At 42.3% G+C, this 18017-nt stretch overlaps 1 protein-coding gene across 1 annotated transcript in view; it reads right to left on the bottom strand.

Moving 5' to 3' along the window:
- The window catches only part of LOC147690293 (coiled-coil domain-containing protein 170-like), a 638795-nt gene that overhangs the window by 436891 nt on the left and 183887 nt on the right, over positions 1–18017 (bottom strand). The window contains exon 4 of the mRNA XM_086937932.1: positions 2343–2471. Coding sequence (XP_086794058.1) covers positions 2343–2471 — 129 coding nt within the window. The remainder of the gene's footprint in view (positions 1–2342; positions 2472–18017) is intronic.

Raw genomic sequence — 18017 nt, 5'->3', positions numbered from 1 at the left:
AATAGATTTATAGTTTGATGACATTTTTAGCAAACATCTGGACGAACGCACTTAGTGGCCCTGTTTGGTTATTGGGAAAATAAATGACTTCATGGTACAATGCTGTGCAAACATCTGTGTAAACGCTTTCGGTGGCGTTTTACAGTTGGTGTGTGGGAAAAAGGCTTAGTTAAAAAAAATACTTTGGGCTCACCTCTAGCAAGCAGGACACACATTGGTTATTTGAAATTATTTTAGGAATCTGACCAGCACAGCATGCAGGGACATCTTAAGGATTTTGGGTGTACCCTGTGACAACCGCAGTTTGTGGTCCCCTGTTTGGAACTGCTTTGACTTTATGATCCAGTTTCAGCCCTTTTGGTTTTTTTTGGGGGGGGGGGGGGGGGGTGCGTGGGGGGGATGGGGGAGGTTTATAGGGGAACCTGACCCAAAGGTCTCAGAGCGCGGCGCTTTACGTGAGCACCAGTGCCTTCCAGATGGGCACATTCATTTTATTAGACACTGGGAGATTATTTGCCCAGAACCACAGGATGTTGAACGTCCCTGTCACTGGGAGATTATATGCCCAGAACAACAGGATGTTGAACGTCTCTGCCAGACTCCAACCCTGTTCCCTAGCTTCGAGGTCGACCGCTGTAGCCACTGGTCACTGTCTGTGCACAGGCCCACTAGTCCAATTTCTAACAATTTTTACATCTAATATTCAGGGGTATTAACGTGTGTTTTCAGTATTGTAACACCGCAGCAGCGTCAATTCACTAAGATTACTACAAGTATTCTATATTACTCTTTCCCATTTCTCATATGTGAGATCCTGTTTTGATCTACAAGAAACTTTATTTATGGATATTGCATGAAACATAAACATAATTTCTCTGCAAAAGGTGTGTTATAGACTCATAAATCACCCACATAAAAAATAAATTAAAGGAAAACGGTATTTAAAACATAAGTTTAAAAATGACTCAAGGTCAATCGGGCAAGATTGTGCAGAACAGAGCCGTCTCTATTAGAGGGTACCCTGAAAGGCTGGTGCCCTGGGCAAGAGAACAATTTTCCCATGCCTTAAAACGGCTCTGACAGCACAAGCTCCTCTTCTCCTCAAAATAAAGAGTAAACACACTACCAAAACATTCTTCAAAGGATTCAGGGGCAAATTTACAAGCCCCTATCACCAACGGAGCATCACTTTTTTTGATACTCCGGTTGCGTAGCGCCATTTTCAAAATTTACAAGGTGGTGCTAAGCCACCTAAAATGGCTTAACATCACCTTGTAAATATGCCCCTTTCCACCTCAGTCCTCTGCGGCAAAGGGGCGTGAAATAGGTGTTGCTGTGGGCTTGCCAGTGCAACATCCATTGGTTTTTGATGCTGCCTCAGAATTACAAGGAGTTGTAAATCTGTGGCAGCTCCAAAAACGAACACCATGCAAGAGCAGATGTTAGAATGGCGCACGAGGAGAAATGCTTTTATTTCTCCTCGTTTTTGCTTTTTCTGTGTGTCTTGCATTCTGCAGCATTCATAGAAAGAGCAAAACAACATTAATTATTCTCAATGTACAGGAAGGTGACCCTTCCTACATATTAACAATCATTAGGTAATTACGATATGCTAACAAATAGCCATTATGGATTGTTTATGTGCAGGAAGGAACTCCGTCCATCATCCCCTTTGGTTTTGCTTTGTTCACCCTAAGTTGGCAGGGGATGCCCGGACGTGGGTCCCTTGCTCACTTTGCCACTGGATTCAATCTAGCCTGGCTGATGACGGCTGATTAGCCAGAAACCGGTCCCAGGATGCAAGTTTCCGGTCCAGGGAAGACATGGCTTGACAGTTCGGGCTGGATTGTTCCCATGAGGCACAGGGTCAGACTGATTTGCATATGGCCATGTATGAACTGGGGCGGTGGAGTGAGCTAAAAAATGATGATGGATTAAACCCAGATCAATTGACTGGGGTGAGTGTTTGCAATGTTCAACACTCTGTCCATCATCCCCTTTGGTTTTGCTTCAGGAAGGAACACCTCAAAAAACATAAACAACCATTCCCTGTAATGCAGGAACCCTTGCAGTGCAAGGGTGCCTGTGTTGGCGTTAGGCAGCTAATTTTAGCGCCAGCACTAGGGATAATGCATGCGTATGCCAGTTTGTAGTAAATAGGGCTCATCCCTTCGTTTTGATAATGTTGGAGTTGGGGCTGCCATATTTGACACAGCTCCGCGTTGCGACATTTTGTAGTAAATAAGCCTCTCAGTTTCTTCATTTTACAAGGACAGAAGTAGACACTTAGGATTGCATAGTACCCTGGTATTCATTTAATAGTCAGCTGATGCTTACCGTACCTGAGTTTTAAGGCTGTTGTTTTTCACCAACAAGGCCGCATATTCACTGTGGGCTTCTTCAGCTGCCCTTCGATAGTGCGTTACTTGGTCCCTTGATGCTGTAGGGTCTATATGAGCCGCAAAGGAGGGCTGGTAAAGAAACCAAATGCAGCGTTTAATACACACGTTTATACACCTACTACACATAACAAACTACCGCAGTAGTCAAGATATTGAATAAATGCCACTACATGTGGTGGCAGCATTTCAGTGAGCCACAAATCTATAATTTCGAAGTTAGAAATGACAGCTTTTCGGAAATCCCTGTAGTTACTCACACCGAATATGACAATTTTAATGCCTTAGTTATCGCCATAAAAGATCAAGAAATATGCATTTCCTTCATTCTTCCATGAAACGTCTAGCTCTTAGAAGTGAAAGATGTCTACGCCCATGTCCTTCAATAAATATGTCTACAAGGTGGGCTCAATTTTCTGTCACTTCTGGCCACCAGCCAGCACCATGTAACACAATTAAATAAACAAATAATTTAAAATGAACAAACAAATAAATAAACATTCAAGCAAACAAATAAATAAACAAATAATACAAGTAGGCGTGGCCAATAGAATGTGTGTGTGTTCATTCCAGTTGTGGCTCATAAAGAGTCTATATTCGCCACCTCATCCATGTTTGCTCAGTGTGATGTTCCCTAATGAAAATTTTACTTTTTTTCAGTCTATATTTGGTCATGGCACTCCATTTTTTATTTACATTTTGTGTCGGCTACGCTTTGGCTCAGCCAGACTCATAATACCACCCTAAATATGAATCCTTACAGAGATTACTCACAATTTCCACATTTTCACAAAACAATTCTACATAAGGACTACATCTTAGTAGGTACAAGATCGCCAACAAAACCATTGGTACAACAGCAGTCGATGAGGATATCCTGTGCCCAGCCGTATGGAAAATGGTATTAAGTTGGTACATTCCAATTCAAACAAGCATTTGCAATGCAGTAGGCCTCACATTTGCAAGAGTTTGAGCTATTGACGTTGTAATTGACAATGCCTTTAATTTAAGTCTTAGTTTTCAAAACAGATAAATAAAAAGCATTGTCATTTACAATGGCAATAGCTTAAACTCTTGCAAATGCGAAACCTATTGGATTGCATATGCTTGCTTGTAAATGCGCCCCATGCCGCGCTTTCAGTTTAATGGCAGCCGCTTTCTTTGGATGAGCCGCATCTAAAGAAAGGTGCCCGGCCGCCATTAAGGTGGAAGTCCATTATAGGGCGCTTTTGAAAAAAAGAGCATTAGTTTGTCAAGTTGAGAAACATGTTTTTTTTTCGTAAAATCACTCTATGCCGCCTTTCACTTTAATGGTGGTTGCGCCCCTTTCTTTAGACGCAGCTCATCTGAAGAAATCTAATATTTTGGTTGTGGTTCGACATACAGATTGTATAGGGATGGGGTTGGTGTAGATCCCTGTGGTACTCCAATTTGATTCAGGGATGGTAAAGACAGTTTTTGATTCACCAGGAATCTTTGCGATCTGTTCTTTAAGAAGGATTTAAACTGTTCTGGGACTGCTCCCGATAATAGCATCCTTTTCTCAAGTCGGTCTAGTATTTTGACATGGTTTACGGTGTCGAATGCGGATGATAGGTTGAGAAGAACTAGAAGACAAGTTTTGTGCGGTCTAAAGCAAGTAGAGCTTCATCCACTATATGCACAATTGCTGGTTCAAACTGTGATCTGGTTGGAACCCCAAATGGCAGTCATCCAGTAGCTTGAATTCAGTAATGTGCTAGCTCAGCTGTTGTTGAGCAAATTTTTTCCAGTACTTTGGCTAGCATGGGAATACCGACAGAAAGCTGTTTGGGTCTGAAGGGTTCACGGTAGGGTTTTTTTAAATGGGGATGACTTGGCCAGTTTTTGGGCAGTGTGGTAAGGATCCTTGAAATAGGGAAGCATTAATAATCTTATCCAAAAGGGGATGACCATATGGTTGATTGTAGACCAACATTTTGAGGGCAGAGGATCATTGTAGTGGATGTTCAATTTTATGGTGAATAATGTTTTGGCAATATCTTTGTGGTCATATAGCTTGAAGGTTGACCACTGAGCATTATTTTTCGGTGTTGACTGTGTGGGTTGAAATGGATGCTCAGCTAGTGTGCAATTTAGGTTTGAGGGGTTATCAGCAGTCTTCATCAGATCGCTCTCCAGAGAGTTAACTGTAGCTGTAAAGAAGGCTGAGAATTCCTCACAGCTTATTTGCGATTTTGATGTTAATAGAGAGGATTTGGCAATTTTGTTAGATTGTTCTTTTAACAATTCGAAAAGTTTACTCGGTCTGTTTTTTTGTGTTATCAAGTTCCCTTCTAAAAAAGTATTTGCTTTTAGTATACTTTTATTGTAGGTGTTTCTGGTCTTTCTAAGCAGTTTAAAGTTTGGGGGATGTTGGGTGTTGTCTCCATCTCCATTCCGTTAGTCTGAGTTTCCGTCTTTCTTCATTAAGGGACCCGTTAAACCATGGGTTTTTATCTTTATCCAGTATTCTTTTGAGTTTTAAAGGGGCTACGGCTTCAAATATTTTTGTCATTGTGGAGTTGTAGCGATCCGAGAGTTCACTGACATATAGGAGGTTGATGTTCTTTCTCGCAGCGTGCTGCTAGTTTCTCCATGTTCAAGTCTTTAGTGTCACAAACCCAATGTCTGGGTTTGACTGATTGTGAGGCTATTTCTTTTTTATGGATGGGATTTGGGACGTAATAATGTGATGATCTGACCAATCGTAAGGAACGATCGAGATTGTTTCAACAGCATTTTCTTTGGAGATGATCCAACCTAGTGTAGAGCCTTCAGTATGGGTTGGTAGAGTACATGCTTGAGCATTGGAATTGGTCTGCTAGGAAATATTTAATAATATTGACCTAATTATCATTGAGGTCATCCCAATGCAGATTGAGACAAGATGAGACAAGGCAGTACTAAGGTGGGACTACTAAGCCTATTGACCAATGAAAATCCACAGTTCACAAAGGACAAAGACAGGTGCAAATTAGAAAGATGGGAGGAAAGTGGGCGGAGCTTGAAATCCATACCTGAATAGAGCCCTAAAAACAGATCTTGGAAGCTGGGCATGGATTTGCAGGGCAGTAATGAAGAGTGCTCCCCATAAGATTGTAGGTAGAAAGCATTGAATCCTAAATCCCAATGGGACAGAAATCATTACAGCAGATCGAGGGACAATATATCGAAAGGTAAGTACACAGAGGGAGGTAAGGATTCACTATTCCGAACTACACATCTACGTTCCTCAAAGATATATCTCACCAAGGTATGTATGTGTGGAGTTAGGTATAGAAAATGTATGGAAGCTTACATTTTGATATTTTGTATATCGATATTGTGGTAACAGCATTCTGTCCCGTAGACATTTGGTATGCAATATTCCCAGCCTACACCACGCATAAACTCCTTCGTCTTTAAAGTAAGAACAAATGGAAAAGCACATTTTAAAGCCTCACAGGGACAAAAACCCTAGTGATATCTGTGAAAAGACCTCAGGGAAGTCATGGCGCTTCTGCCAGTGTAGCTGCTGAGAACCACGTGGAAGAGAGAGGCCTAAGACTGCATTGCTGTGCAGAAAAGTGGGCGAGCGATTGAAACAATGCATTGCTGAAGTCCCTGTGCCCTACTGCTGAAATCTAAACTGGAGAAGATCAAGACAAGCTGCAGGCTATACTTGCAAAGACGAAACCAGCATGGCTAGGGCTCTGCGGCATGCAGCATAGGATAGTTTTGAGGCATGCTCGGGCCCATAACCCAATTCTGGGACAGCACTAAGACTGGCAGTAAGTAAAAGGGATGCAGAACCTCTGGAGGGGATCTAAGGAGACACTACTTGTGTCACATGCAAATCCATAGTGCAAACTCCAAGTGTCAGTAAACTAAACAAGCTGAAGGGCCAGGAACACTGCCAGAGTGCAGGGGAACCTCCATCTTTCATCCAGCAGCAGTGCAAAGGACTATAGAAGAGCATGCTCCACTGCACATGCTAAGAACTGCTAAGGAGTGCAGTGGCACAAGGTCATGGGAACAAAAATTGAAGAATTGTGACTGAAGAAAGTTGTGGTCCTGGTTCTAATTCGAAACAATGACTGATTGGTCAGCGAAAAGGCCAAAGAATGACATGAAGTATTGTGAGGACGTGTGAGCCCCTAGATGCTTATCTGTAGGCCAACATACACGATAGTGCTATACTGCCAAAAATAAAATTCAATGGACTGAGTGGCAAATTATGAGCCTGCAACTCTGGGGACTTTTCTTAACGTCAGTCAGTCAGTCAATGACTTTATTCGATTCTTCTGAGATAAGTTTATAAAAGTACAAAGTAAAAGATAAAAGAAAACATCCATCATAATAAGAAATACTGTAAGAACAATAAATGTTAAAAATGACAGATAAAACATCAATTAGAAACAGAGATAAAACAGACAATTCATATATGAGTGTAATGTTGTCGCTTAGTCTTCCAATAACCAAGTAAAAAGGACGCCACAGAATAACAAACAAGATTGTTCGGCAGTGATTGTAAGAAGTGCATTCCTGGGCGACATTGCATAAAGTTACATTTGCGCAAAAGTGGACGAATAAATCTCTTACGGTATTCTATATAAAAATTGCAAAAAAAAGACATGTAAATTAGATTGAGTAGAAGCACTGTCACACGGGCAAGGAGGAAGATCAAGTGTAGAGTAGATTTCTGATGGATAATCCAACATCCACGGAATCAGATTCAATCGAAACCTTACTAAGGTAAATCTGTGATGAAATTTGTCACAGTGAGTAAGTATGAGGCAATGCCTTCCTGGTCAATCGGACCTTCCAGGTATGATTTTATAGACACTTTTAGGCACAAGATTTAACTCTCTCATTTGTCCTTTGTTTGAGGAATTGAATCTTAATTGCCATTTTTTAGATAGTGGAGCAATTAGATGGAGAGCTAAATAAATGCTTTAAGCCAAGAGATGAAAGGCTATTTTAATGTATGCTAGCCAAGGAATCCTATGGCCATATAAACCTCTATTAGCAATCATATTGGATCAGGTTAATTGTCTGTCAAAAGTTATTCCCAAATAAGAAAGAGTATCAGAGTGGGCTATTTTCTGACCAGCTATCTAAAAGTTTGGAAACTTCCTAGATTTACGGCCAGCAATTACAATAAATGACTTCACCTGATTTTTAGATCCAAGCTGCTCTTGTAACTCGCATAAACTTCTAATCATTTTTATTAGACTAGGCCCGTGCGGGCGATTAACATCATCTGCATAAAGTAGAATTGGGGTGCGCACATTGTTGATCCTTGGGACATCCCGTACTGAGTTCAGCAGGGGTACTTCCACCCCAATATTATAGATAGAAAAAAGAAATGAGGTGAGTACACAACCCTGGCGAACTCCCCTGTTAATTGAGAATGACCTAGTTCACATGCCCTGCTTCCCGTAGCGAACACAGGCCAAGGCTGAGGAATAAAGCTGCCTGATAAAAAAGATAATAGCATCATCTATGCCCATTTCTTTCATTATCCTCCACAAATGTTGATGGACAATGCACGCGAAAGCTGCAGATAAGTCAATAAATGGCAAGTATAGCTTACCTTGCTTTACTTGAGTATACTTAGTAATTAATAGACTTAAGTTGAGGCATTGATCCTGGATTCCTTTTCTACTATTTAAAACCATATTGTACCAAAATTAAAACATTATTACAGGTTGCCCACTCCTCTAATCTATTTAATAAAACTCGTCCCATAAGTTTGGCAGTACTATCCAGGAGTGAAATTGGCCTATAATTTATGGCCTAAGATTGATCTCCTTTCTTGTAGATAGGGACTAAAAGGGTTGCAGCCATGAATCCAGTGGGCCCACGATTTTATTAACGTAGAAAATGAACAGTACTGGGAACATTGGTCCAAGAAATGAAAACCAGTCACCAGGTTAAGGATGGTGACAGCTAACCGAGACAGACACTGGGATGTGGGTCATCTTGTTGACTGCACACAGAGGCTGTCAGGTACCTCGTGCATATTTCTGTGCCAAGGTGGGATCTAAAGCCTCAGAAGTTTAGGGAATTAGTTGCATAGTCAGAAGAAGTAAAATAAATGTTATGACCAGAAATAATGTAACATAAACAAGACATCAAAAAACTCCAGACGATACCCTGTGGTATCCTTTCTGGAGAGAGGAAAGGAATTCCCTTGTTCTTCAATTGGAAGCTGAGAAAGAGAGTTAAGTTGTGTAGAGATAACAATATGAATTCTAGGAGAGTGAAATAACAGAGCAGAAGAAAGGGCCCACCAACCACAGCGGATATTAGGACATGACTGAGCATGTTGCCTTTAGGAAAGAGCCATTACCATTCACCACAGAAAAAAAACTTGGATGAAGATGATTAACTAGTTATAGTCATTTAAAAAACAATGAATGAATGAATGAGGGGGATCTTGTATCGCGCAAACTTAGCCCAGTGGGCGTCAAGGCGCCTAGATTAAATACAGCAACTTAAGACCTTACCTAGTGATAATTAATCATGAGTAAGCCTTCTTAAAGAGAAAAGTTTTTAGGGCTTTCTTAAAAGAGTCGATGGCAGGGAGAGTTTTAATCTCCATGGGGAGGGAGTTCCACAATTGAGGAGCGACGACGGAAAAGGCTCTGGCTCCCCATCTGACCGATTTGATGCGGGGAACAGCTAGTTGGCAGAGTCCCGCAGAGCGTAAGTTTCTTGTGGGGACATAGCGCGAGAGGAGTGAGCCAATGGCACTAGCAGGACCATCCATCAATGCTCTATAGGTGAAACAGAGAATTTTGAAGGCAATTCTGTGCTGTACCGGAAGCCAATGAAGCTCCTTCCTGGCTAAGGTGGCAGAGGAAGCTTTGGGGAGATTCAGAACAAAGCGTGCTGCAGAATTCTGAAGAGTCTGCAAACGGTGGATCAACCCTTTGTTGACTTCCATATAGAGGGAGTTGCAGTAGTCCAGTCTTGAACCCACCAGGGCGACTGCAACCTGTTTACGCGCCTGGGGGGAAAGATACCCACGGATTTTGTTGAGTACCCGAATCACACCACAGCAGGTAGCAACGGTCCTGTTGACTTGCAGGGACATAGAGAGTGAGGTATCAAGTATAACTCCCAGATTTTTGGCAGAGAGGGAGGGAGTGGGGCAGATGCCAAGAGAAGAAGGCCACCACTCATTCGACCACAGATTCTGGTTCTTCCCAAATATTAACACCTCGGTTTTTTCACCGTTTAGCTTCAGGGAATTTATAGTCATCCAGTCTGCCACATACTGCATGCAGACCCTGAAGCTGGCGGCAGATGTCTTAACCGAGGTGTGAGCAAGAGAGACCATAATCTGCGTGTCGTCTGCATAGGATACCACCTCCATCCCCTGAGATTTGATAAGTCTTGCAAGGGGGGCCACATAGATGTTAAAAAGGGTCGGACTTAAGGCCGACCCTTGTGGCACCCCACATTGCAGAGACTTGGCAGGGGAGAGGTGGTTCCCAAGCATCACTCTCTGTTCCCTTTCGGTCAGGAAGGAAATTAGGAGACTCAGGGCAGATCCAGTGACACCCGCCTCCCTTAGCCGAGATGACAAGATACAATGTATTCAAGGTGCAGAAAGCAATAGTGTTGACCATGAGGGCATCTTTTCTGATACATTATCTTTGATCGTGGGTGGGGTTCATTCTATAATATTTAATAACAGTGAGTAACTGAAGAGAGGAGTGGCAGCTATGTTCAATACCATTTTCTAAACTGAGACAAGGTGGGAGGGCTAGATTAGACAGTGTATTGGTGTATTGTTTATGCTTTCATTGAATTTATTGCAGTTTTCATTTTGAACAGGTCGGTCATCGGTAATGGTCATAATTAGCAACAGGAGATGTCTTAGTCAAAAGAGTAGTTATCACATTTTTCAACCCTGAAAAAAATGGCAGTCAGCTTGCCAACTAGACAACTGCCCTTGAGCAAGCAGTCTCATCATATGATGGCAAAAAGATTCAAGTACACAGTTAAAAGAATGCAGGTTTTTGCTGATTTGCTGAAACAGACAGTCTACCTACAGGAACCTACCTATGTTGACTGGGAGAAGTCCAAGAACCATAAAGCAGAGTCTGAATTCAATCAATCCAAAGTCCAAGAAACATGAACACAAATTGTTCCCAACATATTCCAAGGCTATGCAAACAGGAGTGGGAATTCAGACTTGAGAAACTGTTCCACTGAGATTGTAGAAGAATGCAAAAAAATACAAGGATGGAAAGGGGGAAAATGCAACACTTAAAGTTTAGATATGTGGGATTTTAACAACCATACTAATGGGTAATGTTGTTCACACATGAGAGAAGATGGTTTCTACTCCGAGCTATTTCCTCGTATCCCCAATTCTATAGTGGATAAAATAAAGGGTTGTTTAGAGGTTTGCATTAGGTAACAAGACATCAGTTGACGCAGAAATGTGATAATCCAATGAACCTCAAAAGGAAGAGGGTTGAGAAAATAAAGTCAATCCAATTCATGGGTAAGATTTTGCACACATGACCACCTGGGGAAACAGAGTACCACATGATATTGTTTTTTTCCCTCCTATTCATTGGGGAATAACATTCAGTAACGTCCTTTGCCACCACTAATAGTGCATGGTAATCACACTTGTCAACTGTTTTTCAAGTGAAGATCTCTTCTGGTGTTTCCTGGAGAAATGTACATGTGATGCAGGGATTGCAGCTCACCTCCTCCATAAAAAATGCACCTACCAGACTCAGCCTGGATCTCCCTAGATGAACCCACACCACCTCATACCTCAGGGAACTCCACTGCCTACCTGTTTATACATGATGCCAGTTCAAGTTCCTGACCAATGCATACTAGGCCCTACACAACTGCAGACCTGCCTACTTGAACCATTGCCTGAACTTCCAACAGCCCCATAGACACCTCTGCTCCACATCCCTTTCTCTAACCCTCCCCCTCCTGACATAGCAGATGCGGAGGTCACTCCTTCTCCTACCTAGCAGCGAAGACATGTAACGAGCTACCTTTCCATCTACGGACCTCCTTATCTCTTCCAGAGTTCCAAAAGTCCCCAAAGACCTTGGGCCTAATTTATGAAAAGTGTTGCATCGCTGCGGTAAAACAGCGATGCAACACTGAAAACACTGAAAAACAATGCGCCCTCCTTGAGACATCATGCGGCATATTAATTGTGTGCCTGATGCTTTCTCGCCCTAAGTGCACCAGGCATGCCCTGACGTTGGTCCTGGGCTCACTGTGCCACTGGAATCAAGCTATCCTGGCTGAAGTGGGGTGAAACCCCGAAACCAGTCCTAGGATGCTAGTTTCCGGCTTGGCAGTTCTGGCTGAACTGTTCCCATTAGGCACAGGGTCAAGACTGATTTGCATATGGGCAGGTCTAAACTGAGGTGGCATGGTAAGCAAAAGAATGATGGCTTTAACCCATATTTCTTGACTGGGATTGAATGTTTTGATTTGTTCTGCATTCCGTCCATCAATTGTGTGTCTTTTGTATTCAATGTACAGCACTCCATGTCACAAGGATTTACAGATACATCAGTGTTCCTGACGTATCTGTAGGCTCAGAATTGGCGCATTGCTGGAGTGTCTCTGAAAACAGGCGCAACTCCAGCAATGTGTCTTTTCACATGGGGCAAACCCCATGTGAAAAGCCCTACGTCACTCCTTATGCCTGCTTCAAGCAGGCGTAAGGATTTGACATAGTGACGCCCTAAAAGTGGCTCAGTAAAATCTCATAGATTTCACTGCAACACTTCTATGTGGATTTCCTGCATTAGTACGCCCACTCTGCATACATTATACCTGACGCAGGTATTATGTAGCGCAGGGGTTTACAAAGTGACGCCTAGATGCGTTACTTTGTAAATATGGCACAGTATGCCACATTTTTCATGCCACTCCAACGTCACAAAAAGTGACGCAACTGTGGCGTAAGGGCCTCATAAATAAGGCTCCCAGCTATTTGGCTAATCAACTGGATCCTGACAGCACTTGGATACCTTCAAAGGTGACAAGTAGTGCTCTACAAAGTCTACTGATTGATTTATTTGAAAAATCCTGGCCTAAATTCAGCTTCTGCTGGATCAATGATGTATAATCAGGAGCAGATGCTGTGTGTGCTCAATGTTGCACACGCCGGACACTCGTAATGGATTTTTATTGTTGTATGTGCATTCACGAAATCCACAGTTAAAGCTCATTTCTCATTGAACACAATGGAACCATAATTATAGGGCAGAATTGAGCTTATTTTGCAATTGAATAAATGGTGATTTATTTCTAAGTGCTTTTGAGGGATTAATGTGTACAGTGTCAACACTTAACTTGTTTTATTTCTAAATCTTAGCATTTCCGGATGGCTGCCTTGTGTAATGAAGCCAATTTACAAAATCACAGTTCATGTTAAAACACCCCAAGCTCTATTTAAATTGTCAATTGCAATTTAATAGTCTCGTTAAAATATCAAATTAGGACAAATACCCTTCGCGGTATAATTGCACAAATCCTAGGTGGAGTACACGCTATTACGAAGATGCCTATTTTTGCATTAATTTTGAAAGCAAAGCATGTAATGCATATATAAATATATATTCATAAAAGAAGGTTACAGGGACGTGATAATTAGGAAATACAATTTAAAAAAACTTTAGAAATTTACAAAACAAAAGAAATGTTAAAAGACTTTATAGTTAGGTTCCCAATTTACATACACAAAACCACAGAAATTCTGCAGTTATAGTTAGATTTTTCTCAAGAAACTATGACTCGTGCCCTAAGATAGCTATAACTCGGTCCCCACCTTGCACAGTTTTCTCATCAATAATTTTACAACAAATGTTGCACTGGTATTATCAATGATGTGTTTAGAAGATGTCATGACTCATGAGTGATATAATATGTGGGGTAATTATAAGTGCATGGCGAGGGCACAAGCTATAGTTACCTTAGGACACGAGTTATAGTTTCCTCTAGCTATAACTGCTGCATTTCTATGGTTTTGTGTGTGTAAATTGTGAGCCCAACTAGAACGTTCCTGCAACCGTTGGTTTTTTGATGAATTTCTAATGTTTTCAAATTCTTTTCCCAACTATATTGTCCCTGTAACGTTTGTTTTTTCATTGAATTGCTATGTTTTTTTATTAGCATAAAGTAAAATTGAATTACCATTTGTTAATCCAACTGCCACGCCCCTCCCCGGGGCAATATTGGCCCTATCCCTTGAGACCCATTTCATTATTATTTGGGGATCACCTCCCTGTGCTGATTTTGACCCCAGGGACCCCATCTTCCGGTCCCTAACCACATTATGAACAGGGAGGGGGCATGCAGCTCCCCTCCCGGGGTAAAAATGGGCCCAGAGCCCCCATTACCCGGGGCCTGGTCATTAAAGCGTGGGTGCCCTGGAGCCCACTCAGGGCACCCACTGCATTATTGTTGGGGGGCGCGAGGGAAGGCTGGCTGCCTGCCTCCAGCATGAGCCAGCATTGCTCAGGTCCGCAGAGAGCAGAACAAAATGCTGCTCCCTGCCGATTGGGAGCAATATTTTCATCTGTTTTCCTGCCTGCTTCAGTGCAAACAGGGAAACAGATGAAAAGTCTGCTCTGAGTGGGCAGTAGAATTTTACATGCTCTTGCTTGTTGGGAGCAGACTTAGTGTTTGCTCCCGCTTGGGGGGAGCTTTAAAATAGCTCCCATCAAGTGGGAGCAAACACAGTTTTCCCTGTCCGCAGCAGTGCAAGCAGGGAAACTGCTATGTCCTCGGAGTAGACAACTCAGGAATAGCAGGAGCCCGGCCCCGGAGGATGGGGTTCCCAGGGCCATTATTGGTTTGGGGGAAGGGGGCACTGCCATCCTCCCTTTGCTAAGCATGGCCCTGGGATGGGGTACCTGGGTCCGAGCATGACCCAGTGAGGGGTACTGTGCGACCCCCCATCCCCGTTCCTTGTGAGGCTGAGCCCCAGGAAATGGGGTTCCCATGGACGAGATCAGCCCAGGAGGGGGACTGCATGGCCCCCTCCCATATTATAAGGTGGGTGGGCCCTGGGGGATAGGGTCCCCAGGGTCAAAATCAGCCCAGGGACTGGGGCCGCACCCCCTGCTGTTTTTTAAATCAGCTAAGGGATGTAGTTCCCGGGGCAGTGATCAGCCTGGGGAGGAGGGCCACATGTGCCCCCCTTGTCCTTATAAAAAAATACATATCCCCTGGGAACTGACCCACTCGAGGGGCAAAAAAAGCAAGTGCAGGTTACTACACTTGCTTTTTTTTTTAATTCCTGGTGATCCATGGATCCTCTGCGAATTTGTGATAACATTCTAAAAAAAATGTTTTGCCCCCAATGGGGACCCTGCAGGATCTTACCATCAGGGCTCGGGGGTTAGGGTATGCCTACACTGTCCACCTTATGGGTTTTTTGGTAATTTTTTCCTGGGAATCGGCTCAAGTCCAAGTACCAAGATGGCTGCCACCACTTCCTGGTTCACATGTTGGCAGCCAATCAGATCTCACCAAGATCTGCATCCCAAAATATCTATAAATTCTTTTCTTTTATAACTCCAAAGCAACTGAATGGATTTACACCAAATTATACAAAGGGCTTTTCTGGAGCAAGAGCTACCTTTCTGCCAAATTTGGTGTCATTCTGTTTAGTAGTACAAGCTGTGGTCGTGCTCAAAATCCCTATGGGAAACTGCTTGGGGAAAATGTGTTTTTGGACTTTCTAGACAGTAGATGAAATGAGTTGTACACTATTTTAAACAATTTGTGAATGTATATATATATATATTGTCACAACAAGTTATCTCCAAGTTATCTCCAACAAGGAAAACGCCGCACACCACTTCAATGTTGGTAAGTTCAATTTATTTTCCTGTAGGCTCTCTCCCACCTACGCGTTTCGGACTATACAAGTCCCTGGTCACGGTGTACAAACAATTGTCCTTTCTTTGTTTTGCACATTTATACTGACATCCTCACTTGGCAAGTTATGATGCATTGTGGGAGCAGTAGGCAAATGCAGTTTCATACTATTTTAACAGTTTTGTCGCCGTGTTGCCGGATTGCAAGCATCTCACTATGCATTATATTCGTTGCGGGTTAATATATTTAGTTACCGCGTATATGTAAGGCTTGATTAGCATATTGAGTATGTGTTAAGGAATGATTAGTTTGCTATTCGCATTCAGTGATGGAATAAGCAGTCTGCCTACATATTGATGACTGATAGTCATAGGTTTGGTGATGGCTGAGTGCCATATATCAATTTGATTTCATGCATCCAAAAAAAATATATATATATAGATAGATATATATATAGATAGATATATATGTGTGTACGTGTGCGTGTGTTTGTGTGTGTGTGTGTTCACAGAAAAAATAAAGGTAATTCACTGTTAAAAACAATGGATAAAAATAATGGATAGCTGAAAATATCAGTGAAAACATACAGTTTTAACTAAAAGAATATTGAAAATCACCAGTTATATTTATCTCCAGTAACTATAACTCATACAGTAAGGTAACCATGACTTGCACCTCGAATATGCACTGTTTTGGCATGAATTATGTCATTTCAAATGTTACAGTGATGGTATCAATGACCTCATAGAACATGTCATGAGTGATGTAATATGGGAAGTAATTAGCAGTGCAAGGAGAGGGCGCAAGTTATAGGGCTGTAGCTGGTTTCAACAAAATCAATGGAAAATGCATGGGGACTTTGCTTTTTGTGATCCCCATTTTTCTAGGCCTGTGCTCGATGGATCACCCCGAAACTTTAATGAAGGAGCTGAGGTGGATGAAAGTTTTGTTTAAACATTTTGTGATGATTCGTCCAATTGTGCCAAAGTTGTTACCAAAACAAAAAAAAAAAATTTTCTATGGAAACGCAGACCTAACCATAACTACCCAGTGGTGACCAATACTGGGTAACATATATCTATGATATTGACTGTCATTTGAGATGTTATCACTGATGTCATGACTGATGTCACTGATCATGTCATGAGCTGTGTAATATGTGAGGTCATAAGCAGTGCATTGCAGGGGGCATAAGTTATAGTTAGCTCAGGTAACTATAGCTCCTAAATTTCTATTATTTTTTCGTGTGTAAAATCTGAACTATAACATCTCTGTAACCTTTAGTATTTTTCTGTGAATTTCTAGGTTTTTTTTACTGTTATTTCCTAACTATAACATCCCTGTAACCTTTGGTTCTTTAGTGAATTTCACAGTTTTTTAAATTTAAATTGCACTACGATTTGACCCATAAGTTCAATTTAACAATATACATTTTCACAAGTTTACATTTTATTCACCCATTCAATTTTAATATATATTTAAAAATGAAACAATTTAGGGTAAGTTAAGTTATGTAGTCTTTCTGTAAATGCAATGCACTATGTCTTTCTTTTTGATTCAATTTATGGATCGGCAGATCTCTTGTGAATCCTTGGACAAATACGGGGTCTGCTGGTTATCTTGCACACATGCAATACTAAAACAACAACACATTTAGTGAAAATATATGCTATTGTGTATCACTACCTGTGTCTAGGTGAGAGTGGCTGAGTGAGTGACTGTATGGGTGTGTGAGTGGCAGTGTGAGTGGCTATGTGGGTGGGTAAGTGGGTGTGGGAGTGACTGTGTGGGTGTGTGAGTAGCTATGTGAGTGTCTCTATATGTGCATGAATGGGTGTAGGAGGGGTTGTGTCAGTGTGTAAGTGGGTTCTGTGAGTGGCTCTGTGGGTCTGTGAGTGGGTGTGCGAGTGCTTTTGTGGGTCTGTGAATGGGTGTTTGAGTGATAGTATGAGTGTGTGTGGGTGAATGAGTTGCTGTCTGGGTGCGAAAGTGGGTATGTGAGTGTGTGTGTATGAGAGTGGTTGCGTTGGTCTGTGAGTGAGTGTGTGAGTGTATTGTAATTCTGTTAGTGGGTGTGTGAATGGCTGTATGAATTTGTGAGTGGGTGTCTGAGTGGTTGTGTAAGATGGTGTGTGAGTGAGTGTGTGAGTTGTTAGTGGCTATGTGGGTCTGTGAGTGGGTGTGTGAGTGGCTTGTTTTGCAGGTCTTTGAGTGGGCGTGTGAGTAGCTGTATAGGTGTGTGAGTGGATGTGCAAATTGTTGTGTGGGTGTGTAAGTGGGTATGAGTGTGTGAGTGGATGTGTGTGTGGCTTTGTGGGTCTGTGAGTTGGTGTGTGAGTGGTTTTGTGGGTCTGTGAATGGGCAGCTGTATGGGTGTGTGAGTGGCTGTATGGGTGTCTGAGTGGTTGTGTGGGTTTGTATATGGGTGTGTGAGTAGGTGTGTGGGTCTGTGAGTGGAGTTTTGTGTTTTTTAAATTGGGGTCTGGATCTGCAGATCCGCAATGAAGCACACAGGGGGATGCGCTGAACACCACAATGGATCCATGGATCCTCACAACTAAAAAACTATTGGGGACCTTTTGTTCACCATGAGGGGTCCCTCACAGACCCCTCCATCTTTTCCCATGGGGTCAGGGTACCTTTATCCTGACCCCTTCTGTCACATGTAAATGTTATTTCCACCCCTGGGAACCATGTGCTGATGCACAAAATGGCACAACACTA

This window comes from Lissotriton vulgaris, chromosome 9, assembly GCF_964263255.1.
Source record: "Lissotriton vulgaris chromosome 9, aLisVul1.2, whole genome shotgun sequence".
Lineage (NCBI taxonomy): Eukaryota > Metazoa > Chordata > Amphibia > Caudata > Salamandridae > Lissotriton > Lissotriton vulgaris.
The sequence above is the reverse complement of the archived record's forward strand: the minus strand, read 5'-3'. Positions and strand labels throughout refer to the sequence as shown.